A 26,932-nucleotide genomic window follows, 5' to 3' on the forward strand; every position below is an offset into this window, starting at 1 on the left:
TCATGTTTTTAAGCATACTCATTCTTTCATATGAAAGAGCTATGCACTAAGGTTTTAAGTGTTTTTTGGCAAAGGTGATGGTTTGACCATGTATTTTATGGGAAAAAGTACCTCCTTGCATACATTATAAGGATATTGCAAGTCACCTTGAAATTCAATAACCTTTTAAAGGAACTTGGCCTTGTTCCTCCATATGGTTATGGAACTCCTCAGTTTCTTGTAATATCCTTATAAAGTATGGTAGGGGGTACTTTATCTCTTATATTATCAATATTTCTAATGCCAAATAATTATTCATAGATCAATGTCATACAAGGATACACTCAACTATCTTTACATATTTAAGGATATTAATGATGGGTCTTAAATCGACAAGAAATGCTATGCTGAATTTTATGCAGACCCATAGCCCACTGACATGTCTTTCTTCTTACACACAGGAATGCTGTATGCTGTGGGTGGTTATGATGGAGCCTCACGTCAGTGTCTTAGCACAGTTGAATGTTACAACCCAAGTGCAAATGAATGGACTTACATTGTGGAAATGAGTACGAGACGCAGCGGAGCAGGTGATTAAAGCACATGTAAAAACCATTTCATCATCTACAAATATGAATTATTATAGAATGTGTTACCTCAGTTTGTGGTTATAGCCTAAGGAACCATTGGCCATCTGTGATTTCATATGCACAGCTTCTTAAATGACAGAATGTATTGTATTTAAGAAGAATGTTTTGAAATTGCATGCATGTATTAACGCTACACAATGAATAATCTGCTGTTGTATAGTTTTCAAAAAGTCTGAGCAGAATCATCTACAGAATTTCAATTTGCCCCTCATTGATATATACGAGTTGACACCAGCGAGATCACCAAGGCTATTATAAAGGGGACAACTACATTATGGACATCTGACCACCTTGGATCACGGACAGGAGGACAGTGCATGCCCAGTGTCTCTGAGGAGATCTGCCCGCACCAGGTGCTCATGTAATTCCTTTCCGAATGGTATACTATTGTGCATACCCACAGGTGAACCCCAGTCTTGCAATTTTCTTTGTTGAGGTTACAGTAAGAGAATAAATTGTCTCAAGTCTATAAAGGGCCTATTTCTCCATAAAAATTGGGGAGCCCGTAAGTGCATTTGGACTATGCAAGAGTCTTGAATCCAAAGCAAGAGTATCCAGTCCATTGCAGCAAAGATACCTGCAGTCTTCTTGTTTTCTTCTCTGAAACCCTAATTGTATTTGAGTTGGACATCATTTAAGCACATATCATATACTCCCATGATCGATTGCTGAAGAAGAAGCTACATTTTTTATATTGACATTGCTTGAGGGACGTCTGAGCTTATAATTCTTCCTGTAATTGTCTTCAGCCACACTATTCCAGCCCATCTTTTCTCGCACTTCATCTTCCCCATTACCTCTGATTTGTGTGAAAATATCCAGAAGGCATGGGGTTCCCACTTGAGAATGCTCTTCTTGGATGATTTGACCAGCCAAAAAATTGTGGCTGCCGAAATATGCTTAGTGACTTGGAGTGCGATATAGCCAAAGGGATATTATCTGGCAGCCTCCGAGGGAGACTAGATAGACTAGGGTTGGGGATGCCACAGACGTAGGGCTATGGAGAAATTATATATGGAAATAGTAGTGGCAAGGTCATGGTGATGTGAGGCACCTTGAAATGCATGATGCAATGCTAAAAATATAAAACCAAATACTGAAGCATTTAACAGACTAGCTCTTATTGCTTGCTCTGTAAGGGTGTTTTAAAGTATAGTAAAACTGTATTATATTCTGCCACCCATGCTACATTCAGGAGAAACATTTTTTTTGATACCATAAAAATTCAGGGACGTTATGAATAAACAGATTTCGAAAACTAACTGGAAGTCTGTTTGTCACTGCTCAGACTTTTTGGAAAGATTGACATCTTAACCACTCCACACACACTCTAATTTATGTATTTCTTGTAGGCGTCGGAGCGCTCAATGGTTTACTGTATGCAGTAGGAGGTCATGATGGTCCATTGGTTAGAAAAAGTGTTGAAGTATACGACCCTGTGGCGGGGGAATGGAAACAGGCTGCGGATATGAACATGTGCCGAAGAAATGCAGGTGTGTAACAGTTCTTACTGTGGAAGCTCTTTACAGTTCCTTAAATGTTCAAGTTGCAAATGTTGGAAAATTCTAAAAATGACACTAGATGTGCTTTTGTGATGGCACAATGCTGACTTGGGGTTTATTTATTTAAATAAAACCCCAACTACACCTCAAGGAATAGCAGAGTGCTTTATGAGAGCATAGCATTACTACAGGTATAAGAGCAGAGCAGCATTACTCACGAGGCAACATCATCTGACATGTGTCATTCATGGTTGTTGAAAGCAACAACTCAGATTTATTCTTTTTTTTTTTTTTTTTTTAATGTTTTTATTGACGTTGCCTGTGGATCATTCTTACGGCTGCCCTCCTATCTTTTGGGACTCGCCCAGATCTCCATATCGCAGTGCGACCACCTACCAGCAACCAATCAGGAATCGCCATACACACTTTACCCTTTATAGCATAAAATCTGAATTACAAATGTTTAGGACCAATATCCTTTAACTAGTGCCTCCAACCTGGAGCATAACTAGTCCCTACATACAACTCACCTCCATAATCTCAACATTCCACTTTCCAAAAGCCACACTGCCCCTAGACCTGCCAATAGAGAGACTACACTACCTAGCTTGTCCACTGACCCAATAGGCTAGTTAGACAATTATAGAATAATGATATCCTCGCCCTCCTTACCTCTTACATTCTTGTTTCAACTGACCAAGAGATACCTGCTGGAAAAATTCCGACCATTATTCCCTAACCTCTCTGGGAATCCCACCTCAATTCCAGGTTCATCAATAACAAGAACTTCAAGTAGTTATCCATCTTACATACCTCTACTATCACCACCAAACCTCTCTTAAATTCAGGGTAATCAACTGTTGCTCAGTGGTGAAACATGTGGCAGACATAGCTGATCTTATACTTAACCTTGACCTTGATATCCTTATACTTACTGAAATCTGGTTGAACGAGTCTGCATCCACAATTCTGGAAATACAACTTCCTCCCAGTCATGACATCATCAGACTAGACCGATCAAGTCGCTCCTGAGGTGACCTAGCCTGTATACACAGGTCTTCGTTAACTATGAAACAAACACACTCTCTATCTCTTCCCTCCTACAAATACCTTAAGATCAACCTTACCACCAATGACAACTCTATGTGCTCTCTCCACGCGATCTAGCACCCACCCAGCGACAATCACACATTCATCGAACAGATCATGAAAATCATCTCCTCCAATAATGTAGAGCATAACAACCAGATTTTTCTTGGTGACTTTAACATAAAATGGAACAACACCAATGACCCTCTTGTGAACAGTTTTAAATCCTCCCTCTAGGACCTCAACTTATCCAAGCCAGCAACAGACCCACCTGTAACAAAGGGGTCTCCTTAGATCTAATCATTGCAAAAGAAATCACTATTCAAATCTAGCCTACCCTGTGACTGGACCGACCACCACTGCATCCCCTTTGTCATCTCCAAAAAAGCAATTATCTCTAAGGGCCAACCTATGAAAGCCAAACAATGGGTAAGAGACACACGCAACATCAACACATTCACCATATCGGCTATTAGTACCTACAAGCATGGAACTCCACTCCATCTCTGTTTAACCTTAAACTTCTACGAAAAAGACAAAGCTCCTCCAACAGGCACATTCGAAACTCCAAAACAGCATTCTTTTGAAAACAACTTAATACAGCAATTAATCAACCAAAAAAAAATGTTCGAAATTTTCAAAAAACAAATGAACTTTGAAAGCAATGCCCCATCTTCTGACATCAAAAGCATAACTGAGTGATACTGAGTTTTAATATCCGGGGCCTGAACTCAATTACCAAAAGACTTGCGCTTCTTGCTCTGCTTAGAGATACCCACTGCGACATCTGCCTACTGCAGGAGACTTACCTCATGCGAACTGACTGGAACTGGATCTGACTGGAAACACCTCCGAAGTGGTTCGACCGACAATACTTCTTCTCTATGGCTGGGAAGAGGGCAGGAGTGGCCATTGTCTTAGCAACACACTTTCCGGGGACGGTGCTAAGTACACATGCAGAAACACCAGGTAGAATGATAGTGCTATGGATGCCAGTGGGGGGTTGCATCTATAATATCGCCTCCATATGCAGTCCAAATGAACAGCAGGAAACATTCCTTGGGGAAGTGCTGACTACCATTCTCGAATCTCGAATATCCGGATGAAGACCTTATAGTGGGAGGCGATCTCAACAGAGTGCCTGACCCCCAACTAGATTGATCTATACAACTGGTGTGACACTCCAGGTCGCTTTCGGACTCTATGAAGCAAAGGCTAACAGAAATCGGTTTAGTAGACGCCTGGAGCGATGCTATCCCACCGCTTAGGAATACACTTTCTTCTCAGCGACTCATCAAACCTATGAAAGCATAGACCGCTTCTTGACTTCCCCACACGGGAGGTCATAACAGGGGTGGCGGCTCTCTAAGACCACTCTCGATTTCCCTTGTGTTACAGCTATCTGGGGAACCCACACGTCAGAAAACATGGAGGCTAAACCGCAAACTGTTCATATATGACACAAACATTAAAGAGATTCGGAGGCCATACAATCTTCTTAATGATTAATGATGACATTTCTATCCCCTCTTCCTTGCTCTGAAACACACTGAAGGCAGTTATAAGGGGCAGTTCTTAGCCACAGCAGCCAGACTGAGTAAGGATAAGAGAGATAAAAGGGATCACTTGGAATCACAAATTAAGGGATTGGAAGAGGTGCATCATCGCACAGGCTCGGTCTTAACCAGGCGCCTACTCACCAGTGGGTGAAAGCAACTGAAGGCCCTGGATTATGGCCAGGGCTGAGTATGCCCTCTTATGCACTAAACAACGCTACTATGAAGGAGGGAATAAAGCAGGGACGCTTTTGGCACATCAGCTAGGCTCCCAGATAAATGTGCTCTACATTACAGAGATCAAAGGCTCTCAAGGGGATATCCTTCGAACAGATAGTGCCATTGCTGCTGAATTTGAGAAATTTCACACCACCCTCTACTCAGCAGACTCGTTTGACCCAGTGGCAGCTGGGGCATATGTGAGCAACTCAACAGTGGCCTCTCTCCCGGCTTCAGAAGCAACTAGGCTAGATGTGAATATCAACCCAGGACGAAGTCTTGAGAGCTATACAGGAGCTCACCTCAGGGAATCCACCAGGGGATTATGCTTTTCGGCTGATTTCTACAAAGCCTTTGCCTCCAGTCTCACTCCACTGCTTACCAGTCTTTTTAATTCATGTAGCGCCAAAGAGTCTTTAGCTCCTACCATGTCTATGGCGGAGTTGGTTTTGATACCTAAGCCGGGGAAGGACCCGTTAAATTGTGCTTCATACCACCTCATATCCCTACTGAACGATGATCTGAAAATATTTACTAGCATCCTTGCTGCTCGTCTGGTCCCTTATATGCAATATCTGGTGGACCCAGACCAATCTGGCTTCATACCGGAGCACAGTGTAGCGATGGGACATGGCAAATGCGCCACCTCTTGTAGCTCTTGGATAAGATCCAATGCACCTGGCAGCCCGCCCTGCTCCTGGTGGTGGATGCCAAGAAGGCCTTTGATAGATCCACTGGCCATATCTGCAACAGGTACTGTCTAGATTTGGACCCCATTCATTGACTATAATATGATGTGCTGCCCAATATTAGGCCCTAATATCGGGTTACTCTCTCGGAGACTTTGAGCAAGTCTTGTCGGAGGAAAGAGACCTTCGCCTGTACCTCTGCCAATTTGCCATCTAGACTCTCCTGAGAGGCGCGGGTCGCGTGTAGGATCTCTTCTGTGTCCGGATGGGGAGCAGGACCCCCTTCCACCCCAGCGGGCATGGGAAGAACCTTTGTGTACCGGTCCATCTTGCCCTGTCTGGGCGTCTTGGGGTCTTTATCCTTCGTCATCGTGTCCGAACCATGTGCACTCCAGCGCCTGCACCCTGTAGGTGTGATCACTAAAAAACGTGGACAACAGGAAAGAAATGGGGTCTCCAATCAGCCGCGTACAAATGTCAGGACCACGATGTTGCAGTAGGCACCGGTCAGGTCACCCTCCTACTTCCAGCACAACAGGCAACCCAGAGAGGAAGGAAGAATGCAGGACCTCGCAAGTGAGGAATCCCTAGCGAGCTGGACCACTGATGTCTCCCTGTCTCATACGGTTCAACCCTGAGGTCAAGAGAGCAAGCCAACACTCACCCAGGACCCCATGTGCCGAAAGGCTGCCCAGGGACACCTCTCCGATCTGCGATCCAGGGAGCTCTCAGTTCAGCTCACTAGATGCTGTGACCTTGGGCTAGTTCCAATGGGCAATGGGGGAACACGGGCCTCTACAGTGAAGTCGAGCTGCAGGCAAAGGACCCCAAAAAGCTGGAAGTTCATCTGCAGGGGCTCCCATCCGCCGATGTCAGGAGACAGCATGGGCAGTCTGGGAGGGCAGGGGGCTCTATTATGCACCATAATTGTCTGTCCTCTGCAGCACGTCTTCACCACCTCGCCAAAGTTCAATGAGGGTGCCCCAGTCCTCTGAGCATGCCTCTACGTAGACAGGGCCAAGGGACATGTAAAGTTTCTAGTTCCCGGTGCCCCAGGTGGTATGCGCAGACCGAGATTGCATCACTCATCGCTGATGCCCTCAGGGTCTCGTGCCGGCACACCGGGATGCAGGCGATGCTTCGCAGACACCCGGGTCCGCACTCGCCGGTTATTTCGGCAGCCCTCTGTATCACCAGGCCGCACTGCACTGTCCTCTTGGGGCGCGCTTCGCTCCCCGGTCTCTGCCTCCATGAGCACCTCGGATCCCCACAGCCTCGGCCTTCAAAAGCACCGTCTCCGTCGGGGGGCGGCAGGCATGACGAAGCTCAGGAGTTGCCTCCCTCTGATCCCACAATCGTCAGCCTTCTGGGACCCACTGCAGCCCGCCGGGCGAAAGCTCCATCTCGGTGGCTCAGAGCTGCCCTTCGCGCAATAAACAGACCACGCAGCGTGTAAGCGTAAAAGGCCATTTTATTAGACCAGGCTGCGTAATCTTACATAACAATAAATATCAACAGATAAATAACATCAAACCCCCAACTCACACTTCACTTCTCATACGCTTCACCCATTCCACCTCATCACAAACCACTACATGCCCCATACCGTACCTCATTCATATCCACCAATCACCTGTCATCCTGCCCGATCCTTGTGTCCTTCCAGTCATGCCTCTCTCCGCCATTCGAACTCCCCCCCAAGGGATGGGTGTGCCCGCTCTTGACCCCCCTGTCCCTTCAAAGTACCGCCAACCAGGGAACCCCCTGTAGGGCGGTTCCCTGCCTCACCCCCACACCCCCGGTTCTGCTGTCCCACACGCCTGGCACACCGTCCGCACTCACTCCCTGCAACACCATATCGCCTCATTCCACAACTTGCTCACCACCTCTCATTTCCATCATGTAATATGCGTTTCCCAAACGTGACAGGTGCACTCCGTCATCCCTAAAAACGAAAGGCTCCTCCAGTCAAATTCCTCTGTGCGAGATCACTTTGATGTCCTTGTCCACGCAAAAAAGTCTCATTGCCCTGTTGAGTTTCCTTCATGCTTTCTCAATTGCCCCATGCTTAATTGCCCCCCTCCATACTCTCCTGGGGACCAGCTCCGTCCAGGCAAAGCAGGTCCCTGCAAGCCTAGACTTCAATACCTCCAGATCCCTCTGCATCAGCTGTAAAAGCGCCAAACCGGACTGCTGTACCAAGTCATTTTCTCCCAGATGGATAATCAACAAATCCGGGCATCCTTTTTGCGGGATCATTTTCGCGAGCCAGGGCAGTAGTGCCCCCCATCGCATGCCCCCTTTTCCCCACCATTGTACCTCATGTAAATGTCCTTTCAGTCCCAGGTTACGGCCGTACACCTGTTGTTCCGCATATTTAGACGCCCAGTGCACGAAGGAGTGCCCCACAATCCAGGTCACCGTCTTAGTCCCCGGTCCACCCACGCAACTTACGAAGAGAAATATGTTAGCACAGAAACACAAACCCCACGTCCCAACCAACTGACTACCTAGGACCGTCTCACTTTCTCACATAACGCTCACAACAACGTGACTTCCACCGTCCAATCCGCCTAATCCTGTCCCAGGACCACCTCAAACGGGCCGCAACTGTCGCGGCCTCAATACGAAAGGAGTGAGTCCCGAAGCCAAACGCATCCAAACCCAATCGACCCACAGCCTTGCGCAACACCGTCAACAACTGGCCAGCCATCATTTGCGCATCCGATGCATGACAGAAAATCTCACCTTCCGACACCCGCGCCATCCCCAGGAAGGTCCGCCACTCAGCCACCTGGCAGACTGCCCCATCATCCGTCTCATTCAACCACAACCATTTACCCCTACCCAATTGATCAGTCTTTGAGCACTGCAACCAAATCCCCAGGCGCCCCCCATCCACCCGAATCTCCTCAAACAACCTGCCAGCCATCTTCCTGGTACCCAGCAATTCAGACACCCGAAACGCACCAAAAAACATCCACACCATACACAAACGAAAAAGTCCTGCCTCAAAAAGGTCGTAGCAAAATTCCGGCAACACCCCAACCAGCCCGACCAACAGTTCGAACGTAACTGCCTCCCGCAGTCTACCCCCCCCATTCCTACATTCCCTACCCCAACCCCGGAGCATCCTGCTCACAATCACATCCTTGGTCGGATCAAATCCCAGAAACAAAGCACAGTAAAAGGAGATCCCTGCCAATTTACCGGAAATCGTAGCCACAGTCAATCCCTTATCAATGCAACACAGCACAAAACTCTTCACTCCGTGTTCCACCACAGACCTGTCACCCATACAAGATTCCTGACTCCAACCCATGAATGCACCAAATTCTGACCATGCCAGTCGATACGTCCTCCTCGTGGTCTCTGCTACTGAACGCTCAACAAGGCCAATCATCCTCACTCCCCCAAGGCCCAGATGCCATCCGGCAGCTCGGTCTTGCATATATCCGCTCCCGGTGCCAGGTGCCGGAACCGCTGCCTCTGCGAACGAGACAAAGCATCCGCAATGTCATTATTCGCCCCAAGGACATGCTTCGCCCGAAACACCACATTCAGCCGCAGACAAGCCAACATGAATCTCCGCAACAGTCGCAGCACTCTCAGGTCCCTAGCTCTCTGTCGATTCACCAGGTCCAACACCATCATGTTGTCAACGTGGAAGAGCACTGACCTGTTCCGAAATTCAGTCCCCCATACCTCTAGCACCACCAATAAAGGGAAGAATTCCAAGAAAGCAATGCTCCTCCCTTGTTTGAGCCAGTGAGCAGGCCAGCTCTCAGCGCACCACCTCCCGTCACAGAAAATACCAAACCCCGCTGACCCGGCTGCATCAGAGAAAATTTGGCATTGCCAGACCGCCCTCTCCTCATCAAAATCCAGGGACACACCGTTGAAATCAGTCAGAAATGCTATCCAGGTCCTCAAATCCGCCCGCACCCCCATGGAAATCCTGACTTTGTGGTGTGGGAGTACCGCCCCCGACATGATCATGCCGACCCGCCTACAGAACGTCCGCCCTGCTCTCACCACCCTACACGCAAAGTTCAAGAAGCCGAAGAGTTTCTGCACCGCTCTCAAAGGGATTCGCTTTTCTTCAATCGCTCACCTCAAACATGACAGAATTTCCGCCACCTTAGCCCCAGGAAGGCGCGCCAGCCACTGTACCAAGTCCAGCTCAATCCCCAGAAACATCAGGCAACAGCTGGGACCAGCCGTTTTCTCCGACGCCAGAGGTACAGCAAAATGGGAGGCCATCTCCTGGAACCGCGACAGGGCCCTGCCGCAATCTCCAGAATTCGCCCTACCCTGGAAGAGGAAATCATCTAAATAGTGGGTGACCTCACGGCGCCCACTGATTCTCACCATGGCCCATTGCAGAAAAGTGCTAAAGAGCTCAAACAATGTACAAGAGATGGCGCACCCCATTGGCAAAACCTTGTCCACGTAGACGGCCCCCCCCAAACTGCATTCCTAAGAGTGAGAAATCCGCCGGATGTATGGGCAGCAGACGGAAGGCTGACTTGATGTCGCATTTCGCCAATTCAGCCCACGACCCGCACAACCTCACCAAACGGATCGCATCGTCCACAGAAGCGTAGACCACCCTTGAATCCTCCTCTGCAATAAAATCGTTCACTGACTGGCCCTCCGGCCACGAGAGATGGTGGTTCATCCGAAACTCTCCTTCCTCCTTCTTCGGCACCACCCCCAATGGAGAAATGATCAGATCTTCCAAAGGCCAATCAGTAAACGGGCCGGCTACCCTTCCTTCCTCAACCTCTTTCCTCAACTTGGCAGACACCACGCCAGGCAACTCCTTAGCTGATCTCAAATTGTCCGCCTACCGACGCACCCTGGGGCCTTGATAGCCTACCCTAAAGCCCTCCGTGAAACCCCTTAAAAGCTGCGATGCCGCTTCCTGGTCCGGGTAGCACGAGAGCCATGGGGCCAACGCCTCCACCCTAACCGGTGTAGGCGCCCTTCTGTCCAGGGTGGCCCCGTCCTTTGGCGTTCCTCCATTGCTCTGAGGGAGTGACAAGCGTGAGGCACTGGTTGAGGGCATGTTTCCCGCCGCATTTTGAGCATTCGTGCTTAAACTTAGAGATATCTGGAGCAGTACCCCCTGTTGTAGCTCCAGCAAGCCCTCGTCGAATATCCCCCTGGCTTGTTCGGCTGACCAGAGATGAGGGTGTTGGGCACCGCACCTCCCCCCGCCCCACCTTGGGCGGGACGCGGCGGAAAGGACCGATACACTACCGGCAAACCGCTGGCTGTGTGTGTGTATGCAGTGGAGTGCGTGGACGCCATCCGCTGTACCCAGAGTTCCTGGTCTACCTCCCCCCAACTCTTCTCTGGATCCGCACTAACCCAATGCAATCGCCCGATCCGATCCAGATACCTCTCACAGTAAATACTGGCATAAATCAAAAATGCAGAAGTCAAGTTCTCCATTGTCACTGGCACCCTGGGTCGCCTAGTCAGCTCCCACTCTTCCTCTTTCGAGCCCTCCTTGGCCTGTACCTCCCTATGCAGCAACTTGAACACATCCACGAGTTCGTGCCTCCAAATCCGCGCCCTGACCTTTTCCGAAAGATGCGAACCCAAGGGCATCGCCAAACCCATAGAGGGGAGTTTCTTCGGCAGCTTTAACCCTTTCTCGTCCTTACCGACCCCTTTGTCTGTCTGTACCCCCGTAGTCACCGACTTACCGTCCACCTTCTCACCTTCCACAGGTGGACTGCCCGATGGCTTCTCCAGCTCCCGAACTGAACCATCCCCCACACCCACCGACCTGCACGTCCTCTTTCTCCCCCCTCGGGGACCGTCATCCCAGGCTGCCCACCAGGATCCCTCACCTGCGACTTCCGTGATCCGCTCCTCTGGGCGCCGCTACCTGGACCGCCACCGCCTTGGCCTTGCTCTTCGTCGCCGTCGGGGCCTGCAAGACACCAAGTGCGCCGTTGTCCGCTGCGCCCCTTGAGCCATCTACGTCATCCCGCAACTCCCCTTCTTCCAGCTCCTCACTCTCGTCACCATAATCCAATTCAAGCACCGGTTCCACATCCACATGCGCACTCACCGCTTTCATTGCCCTCTTCACACCCTTCTGCACACTCACAGACGCACGAGTTCCAGACTCAACACGCGCCGCCAGAGCCCGAGCCCGCGGAGGAGGGACAGCCGCCACAGACTGCCCTGCTGCTTCAGTCCTGCGTTTCGGGCCGTCTTGCGCCCCGCCAGGCACCCCCGGGTTCTGCCGACGCCGCCGGCTTGGTTCCCCTCCCGCCCCTCAGGTCGCTCCAGCCTGAGCGGGCCCCAGCACCATCGGGCCTCAAATCCGTCTTGGCCGTCCCTACACCTGCCATCACTCTCCTAGGGGACTCATCCACCACCTTCCTGGCCCTCACGCGCCTCTGCGCCTCCTCTAACTCTGCCTCCCGCTCCTCCTCCGAGGTCGGGGTAGGCGGCCCTTCTAACTCAGACCCCCACACTGCCCCCACTCTGGCCATGGTCTGCTCCGCCCACCTGACCTCACGAATCTGCTCCAGGATCCGCTGCTCCCTAGCCCTGTCCTCCCATGACATGGAACCCCAGATCTGTGGAGGCGGGGCGGGCAGTAGCCCATAAAATCAGCCCCAGGGAGAAAGAAACCCCCTTGCACCGGCCCTGGGACCCACCCCCCCAGCACCCAGGGGCCCAGGAACAGCTAACTCCCCCTGACCTGCAGATCCCTCGGGCCGACTCCCGCCCCACCGGGGCAGGAGTGGGCGCCCTGGAGCTGGTGGACAAATCAATTGGGGCATCGTCCCATTGCTCCAGGTCCCCTATCGCTGCTCCCTCTCTCTTGTCCTGCCCAGTGGTCAGGTCCTCCACATGCTCCCCCTCCCCAGTTGCCAATTCCTCCCCACCAGCTCCCAAGGCTCCACGCCCCTCGACACTGCTCCAGAGGCCCCGGGCAGGAACTCGAGCGGAGGGAACACTCGCGGGGGCAGGCTCTTGCGCTTCCCGCCCCTCGCCGAGTCTCTGGGCACTCCGCCCCCCCTCCGCTCTGTCGCCTGCCCGCGTGTGACTGGATCGGCGTTCTGGCATGCCAGGACCGCCGCCTTAACCCCGGCCGAGGCCGCGCGCGTGGCCCTCGCAGCCCCCACCCACGCCTGCCCTAAAACCCCCGGTTGCAAAAGGTCCTCCCTGCCCGCGCGGGCCAGCAGCAGAAGCGCCGCCCGCACCTCCGACGACGACACGCCAGACATGCTCAAAACGGCCGTAATTGAGCAAAATACAAATCCTCAGCTGCCGGCAGACAGCTCACGACGGCCACCATTCACAACAAACCCTCGCCTACTCCAAATACCTCGACTCCCTTTTGCTAACCCTCCCGATGGTGCCAGGCGCCGGAAGAGGAAGTTCCCTTTCTCCCCTGTGCCTTATACCCACCCCCTAGCTCCTCCCCTTCCCCTGCCTGCCCTATCATGCGCGGATGACCCCGGGGAAAGACTAGTCTGCGACTGTGCTTCCCCCGGGGCCCGGCACGCTCTGTTCCGGCCACCATCTTGGAAGCTGCACGTCGGCTGTCGCACTGGCAAAAGCTCCGGATTCCACTGCTGAGGCACCACTAAACTGCAGATCGGGCACCCCTCTGCCCGCTCGACCTCTTCATGCACAGGTACATGGGTCTTGCGGCGGGGAGGAACAGGATTCTCACAGGATTAAAGTCGGGGCCAGCGGAGCTCGCTAAGAACGCGGCTACCCGGCCATGTTGTTGGCCACGCCCCCAATCTGTGCACACTTTTTGACTGTGGTAAGGTTATTTTTTTAAAGTACATGTGTCTGAAAATGGATAGCAGTTATCATCTCTTTTTTCAAAAGCTTTCTTGTTGAAATTGAGAATACTTTACAATCCTATACGACACTTCTTTAGTCACAGATTTGAGGTATTTGACAAACCGAAATTTGCAGTGAAAATGCACTGCTATGGATGACTTTTAAAACTCGTATGTGATTTATGATTAGTGTTGGGAAAATACGTGTTCTAAAGGAAGGGACAGGTGTGCCTTAATTATTGTGATAAATAGTCTCAAAGTCATAACTTTGTAGGTTTTCATAAAGATGTGTGTTGAATTTTAGCACCAAGCATTATTTACATAATTAAGAGACTATGATAATGACGTAGATTGATTTTTGATCAAACTGCCAAAAAGCTGTTACATGAATAACAATTCAGCAGCTCATTAGCAAAATAAGCTAATGTTACAATTCATAGGACTGCTGTTTCGTCCTGTGTAGGTGTGTGTGCTGTCAACGGCGTTTTGTATGTGGTCGGAGGTGATGACGGATCCTGTAATTTGGCCTCAGCGGAATATTATAACCCAGCAACTGATAAATGGACACTGCTGCCATCTTGTATGAGTACAGGAAGGAGCTATGCAGGTAAGGCTCTTCATATTTCTTACAGGAGTAGAGTATTCTTCTTTACTTCAAAAGCTTGGAATTGTAAGCAGCCTTTTTTTGCACATTATGCCTGTATTAAAGTTTGAGAATCATTTATTGAATCTTGGGTTCAGGAAATATTTTTTAAACAAAGAAATGGGATTTAAAAAGTTTTGGTTGCTGTACAGTTTGGTGTCATCGTTATCCTCTGCTTTTTCAATATTCCAAATTACCCTTTTCGGGTGCTGGGGGTTTATATATAAAGGCAAGAAATTGTATCAGGTGATGCCCTGCCTAAATTGAGCTCAATGTCTGTGGCATGTGTAGAGACAATTCTTTTCATAAAGAAGAAGTAACTAAGAACCTGTTGTGATTGGTTGCTGGATCAAAATGATATGTTACAGCTTTTAGAGGTGGCCAGACACGTGGTAATATACTTGATTTATGGTACAGTAGTGGTCGGTTATTTTACTGACCATTTTTCTCTTTTGTGGGTGGCGTTCCCACTGATAAAAGCTAAATTAAAAAATTCAGGAAAAGGTAACATCCAGCTAGAAGCGTTTTGCCTGCCTCAAGGAACACTGATGGATATGTATCACTCCTTTTATTGAGGGCTAAGCCGAGGATAGTGGATCCCCTCCTGTGGCTAGCCCTCTGCATCATTGTCTGTGGTCTACAGCAAGCCTTTCATCAGAGGTGGCGGCAATTTATGCCGCAGGTTTACATCAGTTTTAGCACCCAAATTCAAGGCAATGAAGAGCCTATTGTTATAGGGCAGTCATGCTGGGGCAATAATTTAAAGTCATTAACCTTTGTATCGAAATTAGTCACATTAAAGGAAATCTTCTCCATGATAATAGTAAATAAAGAGGACCTGCCGAGGGTCTGAGTGCCTTTTGCCCCCACATGAAAAATGGAGTCTAACTGTATATTACGTTTCTTGTAAAAACATTGAAAGGAAATATGAATTGACAAGTTATGAGCTTTCTATTTCTGAATAATTTTGGACGAATGGGTGTGAAAAAGCTAATAATTCTTACGTTTTCTAAAGCAGCATGCATTAACAAGCATTGGCATTGCCAAAATGTCTTGCCTTTAGGACCTTATTAGTGTTTAGCCATGCTACACATTATCCTGGGTGCTGTGCCGCTAGAGACAACCAGGTAAAACCGGGAAACATCCTTTACAACGCAACTTTTACCACGCAGTGCCTTTACGACGCAACTTTTACAACGCAAACCATTACAACGCATTGCGCTGGGGGGCGCTCTAGGATAGGGTATAAGTTTAATTTACTATCCAACACCTTCCCTAGTGTCCACGGGGACTGGAATTGGAATAGTAAATTAAACTATTCACTATCCAGCACCCCCAAAGCGCTATGCGTTGTAAAGGTTTTCGTTGTAAAAACCGCGCTGTAAAGGCATGCGTGGTAAAAGCATGCGTTGTAATGTCATACATCCGGTAAAACCATTTCATGAATAAGTCAAATAAGAAAGCTCAGCAGACCACTGAAAGAGGTATGAAATATGAAGGCTCAGCGGGCGACAAAAGAATAGCGAAGTCATGAGCTTCTAGTGACAAAACTGCAATTCATATTGCATGAGCTTCACACCTCAGAGCTTGCCTTACATTGCAAGACAGAACGGTCACCTGAGAAGCAGGACACGAGATATGAGTATTACACGATTTAATCATCATGTCCCTATTTTTATAACTTTTTTCACTGAGGTTTCTCAGAATACGATTAACCAAGAAACTAGTTAGTAAGAAGCCGATGTACAAGAGGACTATGAACACTGCTTTATCAAGGGAAGTTGGGATGATAAAAAGCTGCCTATATGTCGGTTTTGAATCGGTCCACAAACAGCCTTGTATTTTCTCAACAAATTTTATTAAATGAATTAGGCAGAATAATAGACGTGGCTCCCCACAGTCAGGAGAACGCCACCAAGCATCTTGGTACAGTTTACATCACAGGACCAGTGTCCAATCAAGAATAGTAGAGAACAAAAATGAAAGGAACTCCCACCCCTGCCCCTACCCCCACCAACTCCCATTACCCAACCCCCCTGCCAACCTCCGTTATCCCTCCCTAACCCTGTGCACGTGTGTATAGAGAGCTTCAGTGCTCGGTCGTGGTATGGCAGGCATGACGCAGTTCACAGGCCCGCTGGATATCGTACGCCTAGAGATCTTCCTCAGGTTCTGCTGGGGGATCTAGTGTCAACCCCCTATAATCTGCCCACCTCTTCCATATCTTGAAGTGCTTACAGGGGCATCCTCGTGCTTCAAATACTGGTCGTTCTAGACCCATACAAAAGTCCAGTCCGGCCCTCCACGCACTCAGGGGGGGGCCCTCTCATCTTTCCATGCTCGGACCAGATCCCTTTTGGCAACCACTAGCCCCAACAACAACAAATGACGTTTATATATGTTCCCACCAACTCCCTCAAGGATGTGGAGCAGTCCTAGGCGATGAGTGCGGGGAAGGTCCCATCCCAGTACTTCAGACAGGCAGCTCCATACACCCCTCCAGAAACCAATTAGTCTAGGGCACGACCATACCGTATGCAGCAGCGTGCCCACTGCAGCCCCACAGCGCAGACATTCCGGTGACCCAATCAAGCCTTGTATTTTTAATTTTGTGAAATTAAACTATACTAAAAAAAATTAGTTCGTAACCTCACATTCGGTAGGGTAAATTTGATTTAGAGGGTGAATGGTTACACTTAAGCCCATGTTTTGCACATCTGAAAAGTTTCTGCTAAATTAAGCAATCACAAGTTCTAACTAAAATCGCTGGTTAGCTTTAGACAGTGGCATTTACCACTATAGAGAAAGTCATGGCACGCAGGCCTGAAGTTTTTGATGACAATTAGAAAGGTAGTGAATTGTGAGAGATGTGCTGTTTAATGAACAGACTCCAGCCAGCGGTCTAGAGGGCAATCGGAGGAAATTAACTTTCAATAACCAATAACACAGATTTTTGAGCCAAACTGTAACAACGCAGCAAAGGTAGAATAAAAGAGGATTAGAAAGTCACATTCCATCACGATGGGTGTGGCAAAGTGTATCAACTGCATCATGACTCATGCCTCAGCTTTTTCCCCCTCGTACTTAACAAACATCTGCAAATGAACTGAACTCCCACAATGGGGATTTTAGAGCGATTGCCGTGTGTTTTTCCCTAGTTGGCTAAACTAAACCCGAGTTCAGCACCTAAAACGTAAGCATTTTACTATTCTGCCTTCCACGGCAACTACCCCGTTTACGACTGTACTAAATATGGGTTTGATTGAATCTTAAAGAGCGAATCAGGTAGCTTTGATTTTCTGACGGATTTTAGACCACAAGCCTCATTGGTCTGTAGTGTGCTTTATTAGTCCGATTTACTGGAGGTAGGTCTTTTATATACCACTCACATATTGTCCCAGATAGTATTTTTAAATGTCCCAGACATGCTTTCATGTTTTTATGAACCCACAATGCCATTTACGCCGGCTTGAAATACAATATGAAAACCCCCACTAGAGTGGAAGCAAGATTTCAAAGGGAAAGCGGAGCGTTCCCTTATCCTATTTCTTAAGACAGTAATGTCAGTAGGTTCTTGCAATACTTTCTCCATTTGAAGTATGATTCTATTCCTTTCTCAGCTTAAGAGAATATGCCATGCAGCTACCGGTGTGTTCTTGAAGTAGAAGAAATGTAATGGCATATGTTTCAGAGCCAAAACGTAAGCGGTGATAACATTCTATTCACACTGTACGATGCCCACTCACCATGAAAGCTGCAGTTTCTCAGAAACCATTACACCGAAAGCCTAGTTTTCCGTGCATCATTCAGGCATCGCAGTATCAGCAGCAGGGGAGGTGGGATGAGGGACTGAGCTCCACCGCGCTCTGTCAGTGAACGGTCTTCCCTTGCACCCGATGTAGCAAGGACACCGGATACCAGTATCACTAGCTGGGCTGGTTATATTTTGCTCCACCTTCCTTCCTCTTCATCCCAGATCCAGAGCTGTCTAATGCAAGATGCTCTTATTCGGAGGAAGCAGGCTGTAACAGGCACTGTAATCGCCTTCAGATGGAATGCACCGGATCAGCTTCTCGGGCTCATCTTGTAATGCCTTGACAAAGAGCAGTAAGGCACGACAGCAGTGCCGCTTCAGGGTGTGAATCGTTCTTGTTTCTGCTGGGGAGGGGGTGATTTGAGTGACTACCTAGTACAGGGGTCTCTAAACCGGTCCTGGAGGGCCGGATCCATGCCAGATTTTTAAACTTACTACATGTATCTCAATGGGGATATCCAAAAAATCTGGCATGGATCCGGCCCTCCAGGACCGGTTTGGAGACCCCTGACCTAGTAGGTAAGGCAGTGTCTGTGCATGTGTCACTGTGTGTCTCCGTGCGGATCTACTGTGTCTTAGTGACAGTCACTACGTCATTGGGTGAGTGGCTAAATGTGCGTGTCTGGTGTAGGTTGGTTCGTGTGTGAGGGTATGTATAATACTAATAATAATACTGTGATTTATAAAGCGCGAACAGCTTCCTCCTAGGAGTTGTCCCGGCGTTGCAGCGACAGGTGGCCTGCAGGAAAACTAACTAGCCGCCGAGAGTACAGCCGGTTAGTCCAGATTAAACAGGCAAGTTGTAATTGGCTTCCTGAAAATAGTTTCAGAGGTGATTTGTCGTATGGCATTGGGCAGAGAATTCCAAAGCATGGCAGCCCTAACCGTAATGGATCTGCCACCCAGTCGAGCTTTCCTAACTCGGGGGATGCATAGCAGGTGTCGGGGGATGCATAGCAGGTGCCCCAAGCCTCTGCTTCAGATAGTTGGGGCAGGTTCCAAAGAATGCCCGGAAAGCTAAGGTGAGGGCTTTGAATTTTATTCTGTTGGTGACCGGCAACCAATGCAACTCTTTGAGGTGCGGAGAAATATGTTGCTTGAATGGAACATGTTTAAGCAATCTAGCGGCCGCGTTTTGGACCAGCTGCAGTTTCTTTATCTGGTACGCAGGAAGTCCTAGATAAAGGGCTTTCGCATAGTCTAGGCGGGAAGTTACTTTGGCATGAAGTATAGAGCGACAACAGTTTTCTGGAAAAAGGTGCAAGATTTTACGCAGGTTTTTCAAACTAGCAAAGCAAGTACCTGTCACCTGTTGAATTTGGCTCGAGAGAGATAGATCCGACTGCCACTTTACACCTAGGTTTTTTGCGCAGTCTGTGGGGACGGGGGGGCATCCCATTTCCTCTGGCCACCAAAGATCTGCGAAGGGGGGTTGGTTGATGCCGAAGAACAGCACCTCTGTTTTTTCGGCATTTAACTTGAGTTTGTTGTTATTCATCCATTCTGCTATGTGTTTTAGGCAGCTCTTGAAATTCAAGAAAGAGGCACTAGATACATCTTTAAAAGGAAATACCAGCTGATTATCGTCAGCGTACGAGATCGCCTTCACTCCCCAGTTGGCAATCACAGAAAATAAAGGCGCCAAATAAATGTTAAAGCAAAATGGGCTCAAGGCTGACCCTTGAGGGACCCCGCACCATAGGGGCTTGCGTTTGGACTGATAGGGTTGAAGCGCCACCCTCTGTGTACGTCCAGAGAGGAAAGATTTAAGCCACCACAGGGCTGTGTTCTCAATCCCCAGGTCCTGAAGGCGCTGCATCAATATGGAGTGGTCCACCGTATCAAATGCTGCAGAGAGAACCAGGAGCACCAGCATAGCTGATGCCCCTGAATCCAACTCCGATTCAGAAAAGGGGGTGGTGATGGACAGAGTATCTGAATTAAGCAGAATACTACTACCCAGTCAACAGATCAGGGCTTGATCCATCACCGTTTTTTAGCTCACTGCACCATCCCAGCTCAGAACCTGGCTACATGCAAATTAGTCTGTCCCTGGCCCAGTGCATCATGGGAACAGGGCAGACCAAACTACCAAGCCAATTCTTTAACTGGAAAGGAAACAAGCTTCCGGGGACCGGTTTCTGGCATTACAGCCGTCTTCGGCCCGGCTTGCTTGAATCCTGATGGTGCAGTGAGCAAGGGACTCACATCTGAGTATACCCTTCCACGCATATGGTGGACAAAACGATTCAGAAAAGGGGGTGGTGATGGACAGAGTATCTGAATTAAGCAGAATACTACTACCCAGTCAACAGATCAGGGCTTGATCCATCACCGTTTTTTAGCTCACTGCACCATCCCAGCTCAGAACCTGGCTACATGCAAATGGATCAAGCCCTGATCTCTTGACTGGGTACGAGTGTTCTGCTTAATTCAGATACTCTGTCCATCACCACCCCCTTTTCCTGAATCCAACTCCATCCTGACTGAGTCCACCACTTCTATTAGCGCGGTTTCCGTGCTGAATCCCACACGGAACCCTGATTGTGTATCATGCAGGATATTGTGTCTCTCAATAAAACTGGCCAGCTGTTTCTGCACTATTTTTTCCAGCATTTTTGCAGGAGCAGCCAGAAGAGAAATTGGTCTGTAGTTGTTGAGCTCACCTGAGTCAATATTGGATTTCTTCTTAAGGGGTAAAAGCGTTGCATGCTTTCATAAGTCCGGAAAGATGCCTACGGACAAGGAGGTATTCCAAATTTCTGACATAACCTCCGAAGATGCGTTAGCTAGCTCCTTCCACAATTTTGGGGGGCAAGGGTCCTCCGGGGATCCTGACTCACAGTTCTGAATTGCCACCAAGGCTTCCTTCAGCGTTATCTGGGTAAAATTAGAGAGAAGAGGGCCAAGATTTTTTCTTGTCAATAGGTCAGGTTTAGCCGTTTCAACTTCGGCCGAAAATGAGTTGTAAATCTTCCGGATTTTATTATAAAAAAACTGATAATTCCTCACATAGAGCCGCTGAGGGTTGAACATCGGTCACCAACTCACGGGGTTTAAGGAGGGAGTTGACAACTTTAAAAATAACTTTATCAGGTTTATCGGCCTCCTCAATACAGTTAGCTATATAATCTTTCCTGGCTTTCTTCATGGACTTATGTAACTCATTTAGAGATTTTTTGTATGCAACTTTAGCAGCGCAATCGTAGTTCACTCTCCAGTGTCTCTCCAGTTGCTTACATCTGCTCTTCATGCTTCTCAGCATCTCTGAAAACCAAGGAGCGGAGGGCGATTTCCTGAGAGATTTCATTATTTTTGCAGGGGCGACAGTCGATGTTAGGGTCCCCAGAGAGAGCAGGTTGGCTGGCCAGCAGCGCAGGGTGCAAGAATTCAGCAGTCAGTTTTTCCCAATTTCTTTTCACGAAATAACAAGAGCTATCAGGGGGATGGGATTTAGCCAAATGAAAAAAGAAAGGAACAAGGAAGTGATCGGACCACAACAGCTGTCTCAGAGTTTTGCTTTTTAGCGACGGTATATTAGAGAAAACAAGGTCCAAACTATGCCCTGCTATGTGTGTAGGAAGATTCGCAGATAGGGAGAGGTTGGCCCCCTCGAGGAGGGACACTACTTGCCTGGCTAGAGTACAAGAGGGGTCATCAGCATGAAGATTAAAATCCCCCAGTACCAAGAAATAGGAGAATAAAAGAGATTTCTGTGCGATGTAATTACAAAGATCTTCGTGGATAGGGGTTAAGCAATTGGGAGGACTGTATATATATAGGCCTGCGAAGGAGATAGTAGGGTGCGTTTTAATGCAGAAATTAAGACCTTCCACCCTACCCATATTGGTTAGTGCAGAGCATGCAATCTCCCAGGTGTCTTGTAAGATAATCGCTACTCCGCCACCTCTTTTTACTCCTTGTCTATTAGCACAACAAATTTTAAAACCCGCAGGAATAGCGAGTGCCACGACTGTGAGAGCTTCATCTTTCAACCATATTTCTGTGAGAAAAAGGATCTCAAACTCCCCCTCAGCCAGGAGTAACCAAAGGTCTTCCGCGTGTTTGGACAGGGATCTGCAGTTTATTTGTCCTGCCCTAATGGCTGACCTGTCCCAAGAATCTCTCTGCGCTTGAGTACTAGTTGTTAACTCGCTAGGGGCTCTGGTCTTACAGATCTTCTCAGGCCCCCAATTGCACTCCAGACACGGGGTTAAAGCCTGATCAAGAAGCATGTTGCATTTGTGAGTTGTAGAGCAAGGTTTAGCCCTCAAAGCCATCAGCCTTTGTCTGGATCATTGAGTTACATTTATTTGGCTGGACACCCGGGCAGCATGGCTGGCGCTTGGCGCGGTCCGGTCATGGACGGGCGCAGATGGGCTTGCCTTTGGCACGCCTTCGGCGCGGCAGCGGCGCACTGCTGCGCGCGGCCGCTGCGCGGCCGGACACACATGCTGACTTAAGACAACCCCCAACCGGAAATGAATGATGTTGGGGGCGGAGCCTCGTCCCTCCACACAAACAGCACTCAGCTGCGGTGGAACGGGGACCGGCCCGGTACAAAGTGCGGGAGTAAGGTAAGCACCCAAAGTTCACAAAGTACACTAAACAGTAGTGAAATTAAAACAATGTCTACAAAGATTACAGGTTTGAGTGTAAAAATAAAGTTAAAAATAGCAGGAGCCCCTCTGCAGTAGCTCCGAGTCTAGAACACGGAAAACTATGCCTGTCAGCGTGCTGCCACAAGTCGCTGTGCGCCCGAGCACCCCTCCGGTTTAATGCAACCCCCAACCGGAAATGAATGGTGTTGGGGGGCGGAGCCTCGCCCCTCCACACAAACAGCACTCAGCTGCGGTGGAGTTTGTGTGCGTGTTTGAGTGAGTAACCATTGAAGTGTAGGTATAATCGGTTGGTTTACAGTAAAAGACGTGCCACTGAAAACAATGAAAGTGAATTGAAAAAAACTCTGTCACAATATATCCCCAGTTCCTCATTTTCCCAAACAGGGTGATGCAAGTAGTTTTCTGTAACCAGGCGGCAATGAGGAAAAACAAAACTCTAGAGCTGGCTGTGTTGCTATGTTGTGAAAACCGTTACGTTCGCAAACCTCCATCAAAGACTGGATTTCAGGTGCCCCTTGAGTTCCCAAACTTGCGATGTTGGGCGTACTATCTTCACGTGCGCCCATCACTCGCAGCCACGTTTCATATGACGTTTACACACCACTGGTGCACTGCACACCACCCCCACACAAGTGCTGGTTACAGGGTGCTGAAGCGCGGAGTATGAGGTACCCAGGGAATTTCTCATTCTGTGGGGTACACCTCCTCAGAGTGCATCTACTAAAAGCAGCAGCTAGGAGGAGGCGGGAGCAAGGGAGGGCGCTAATCTCAGTGACTCACTTGGTGCTGGACCCCGGGCTCCTTATTTTTTTCATTAACGTGGAGAAAAGGGGGTGTGCGAGGCTGAGACCTCCTCTCCTCCGTGCCAGCACCCCTCCACCACCGGCACCGACAGCAGATTGATATATCCACAAGGGCTGTCAGAGCTCGCAGCCAAAAAATGCTGGGTGGTTTTCCCCTCACTTCTCGGGCTCGGATCAGACACACAGCACCCACACTCACCCGAGAAGGAGGGCTGCTGCCACGAGCCCCTGTCCAACTGGTACCCTCTGGAGCTGAGTCACCCCAAGCACTGGAATCGCAGCCACCGCAAGCACCGGACATGGGATTACAAGTCTGGCCACCCCGCGAAGAGACCTGCAATTGATACTGAAGAGCCACATATCTTAGTTCATGCTTCAAAGTCTTTTAAGTAGCAAGAGAGATTATGTTAATTCTTTACAATACTACACAAAGATGACGCGCTGTGTGTGAAACTAAACGTGTTTCTGTTACTAAAAGAAAACAAGCGCAGAGCGTGCGCACTGCAAGCAATGCGATGTATGCAGCTGGCACCTGGCCACGCTGCTGCCAGCTCCCGAGCTCCCTAGGCCAGGGAAGAGAGAAGGCGGGACATGCACCCGCCTTCGGCCATTTGTGTGCTGTCTTTCTTAGAAAGACACACGCAAAGGCCAATAGCTGTGATTTTAAAAAAAAGCACACGCATGAGCATGTGGTCTTGAGTTTAAAGCTCTTACTAAAAACCTTGCAGAGCAGCACATGCGTGCTGGCTCATGCGAGACATAAAAAGCAGCATCAATTAATACAATAGTTCATGTAAAAAAAAATATACTGCAACAACAATTTGAACTTTAAAATCCGTTTTACAGATACATATCACTAAATAATTAAGAACTATTCTAGCTGATTTGACACAATTATTGCTTTTATTTGATCTATTCAATTTTGTATTCTCTTTACAGACATTTGTGAATTTCTAGGTTATGTTCTATTTTAATTTAGATTATAAGTGCACTAGGCACTGGTTTCTGTTTCCCATGTCTAACCACGTTGTAAATGTAAATGTATTTGAGCTTATATAGCGCACAGCTACCCACAAAGGGTTTCCCGGCGCTTGCTTAGGGAACCCGTCCTGGTATTCCCCTGTGAGATAACCCCGGCAGGGTATGCACAAGGTGAAAGCCAGGCATCCCGCCACGAGGGGCCGTTGTGGAGATTAAGCAAGCTATTGCCCAGAGTCGCAGAGTGTGAACCCGTGAGTCGAGAAGGCACCGAAGCGAGAATTATCGAGTCCGAGGAATTTTTGAGCCCAAGACCTGCCGAGGCGGGGAATTGAACCCTGGTCCAGGGCTGATCTCAGCTTCCGGGTCTGCCGCCTCTAACCCCTGAGCCACACTTCTCCTTTACGTAGCAACGCCCTAAGGAGTGCCTCTCTGTTTGCCAATGAGCAAGGACTGCTCACATGGTTCATGACCTGGAAGTTCTTAGCTTCAATTTATTATTTTAATTGGGAAGATACTCTATTTTCTGGATTTTTTTTAAATGATTATAATGTCAGTCTTTTGCTCTTATTTTCAGTCTTTAATTGCCTCGGAATGCTGTTGCATCATCTGTAGATATTAATGTAGCTAGTTTCCCTTTGTTGTTTAATGAAGCAAACGAAAAGCAATATTTTAATTCTATGTCATATTTATCGGAAGATGTTTCTTATTAGTACACAATAGTGTGAAATCGTGTGCAGGTCAGCTCGTCGGCTGTTTACTCCTGGTGTGTGATAGAAGACTTGACATTTTATTAAAACTTGCTAGCCACAGTGAGATAGATGCATGATTTGTTGTGTTGCACAACGCTGAGATAATGCTAGAAAATTGCTGGATTGAGATTTTGGATGTTGCTAACCCTGTTAGGCGGGAGAGTGGTAAAACGGAAAGTTAGCAGATGTCAGTACTTTTTCATCATTAGAGTACTGACTTATTCCCCCGCCATGTAAGTTTTATTAAAACTTAATTTGTTGTTGGGGGAGGAGCTTCGCGCGGATCCAAGATGGACGCGTGAGCACAGGGCTCCTGAGACCCTCTTCGCCTCCCGCATCTATCCTGCCACAAATCCTGATTTGATCACCGGGTACTTGTTGACTATGCCCTGCTGAATCTGAGGACTTTTTCGGAACTTAAATCGGACGCCGCAAACCGGACTTGCTACATCCTGAAGTTTGTGGCCTACATCGTAGACCGTCCCCGTCCTTGAGTCTCCGAAGTACCCAGGTGGCAAGTCAACAACAGCGGCCAGTTGGGCACGCCCACAGCCCCTGGGGCACTTTCGGTTTCGATTTGGGTCATTGTTGACGACGCTCTACAGCTACCCTATTCGTCCCCTCGTTCCAGCTACGGATCCTGACTCTGCTCTGGTTCTTAGCCCTCCTGCCCTTGAGGTCCATCGAGAGCGTTATCATTTTGACCAGATCACAACGACTCCGTGGGAGATCAAAGCCCACTATGGCGGGCAAGGCGGATGCCGAGAAGCGGAACACCAAGGGCACGCATCGTGGGGGTTTCATCCAAACCCAGACTATAGAGCGCTACACTCGCCCGAAAGGGTCCCCGGGTGGAGCGAGCAAGGCTCTTGAAGGGACCGTGGATGGTACTCCATCGTCGGAGGAGCCGACACTAACGGACATCATGGGCGCCATTACTAGTGTTCGGACGGACATGGGCCATCAATACGGGACTTTTGCTGCCAAGATCGATACGGTGGCGATCGAGGTAAATCTTATTGCCGCTGACCTGGGTAAGACGAATGAACGGGTCAAGTCTCTGGATATTAAAACTGCGAGCTTGATCACTGATGTCTCGGACCTTCAGGCTGAGATTCGCACTCTCCGTACTTCCAACGACCAGTTTGCCCGCCGGCTGGAGGATTTCGGGAGCCGGGCCAGGCGCAACAACGTTCGCATCGTGGGGGTTCCGGAGACCTCACCGGACGTCTCCACAGACCTTCTGGTGGAGGATCTGGTCCTAAAACATCTTGCGCCTAAAGGCCTCAGTAACTTTTTCACTGTGGAACGAGCACATAGAGTTCCCGGCGGGAAGCCGAAGCTGGGAGCCGCACCGAGACCCATCATCGCCAGGATTTTTAATTTCCGGGACCGGGATGCTATTCTGCAAGCTTCAAGAATCACGGGCCCTACCAAATTTGACAATGCCTCGGTCAGTTTTTACCCAGACTTCACCCAGGCGGTGCAGAAACAGCGCATGTGTTTCACCGGAGTGAAGAGACGTCTTAGGCATATTGGTCTGAAATATGCCATGCTCTTTCCTGCCCGGCTGAGGATCGAGTATGAGGAGCGGGCGTTTTTCTTCGATCGCCCGATGTGGCCAGTGACTGGTTGGACACTTTGCCGTCGCATTGTATGGGCGGCGAGAACTCGGAAGGTGCCGAGGGTGGCCCGGCCGAACAGGAGTAGTGAGTCTGCAGCGGCGAACTGGTTACTTTGGACTTTTAGCAGTGGCTTTTTAATAGACTTGCTACTACTATGGGTACCCGGGGGTGGGGGGAATCGG

The 26,932-nt window shown here is 48.9% G+C and overlaps 1 protein-coding gene across 1 annotated transcript in view; it reads left to right on the top strand.

Annotated features, from left to right (window-relative positions):
• KLHL2 (kelch like family member 2) overlaps positions 1-26,932 on the top strand; it is a 459,367-nt gene that overhangs the window by 405,109 nt on the left and 27,326 nt on the right. Inside the window, exons 12-14 of the mRNA XM_086962394.1 lie at positions 441-569; positions 1,982-2,122; positions 13,977-14,120. Coding sequence (XP_086818520.1) covers positions 441-569; positions 1,982-2,122; positions 13,977-14,120 — 414 coding nt within the window. The remainder of the gene's footprint in view (positions 1-440; positions 570-1,981; positions 2,123-13,976; positions 14,121-26,932) is intronic.

The sequence above is a fragment of the Lissotriton vulgaris genome, chromosome 3_1 (genome assembly GCF_964263255.1).
Source record: "Lissotriton vulgaris chromosome 3_1, aLisVul1.2, whole genome shotgun sequence".
In the NCBI taxonomy this organism is placed as follows: domain Eukaryota; kingdom Metazoa; phylum Chordata; class Amphibia; order Caudata; family Salamandridae; genus Lissotriton; species Lissotriton vulgaris.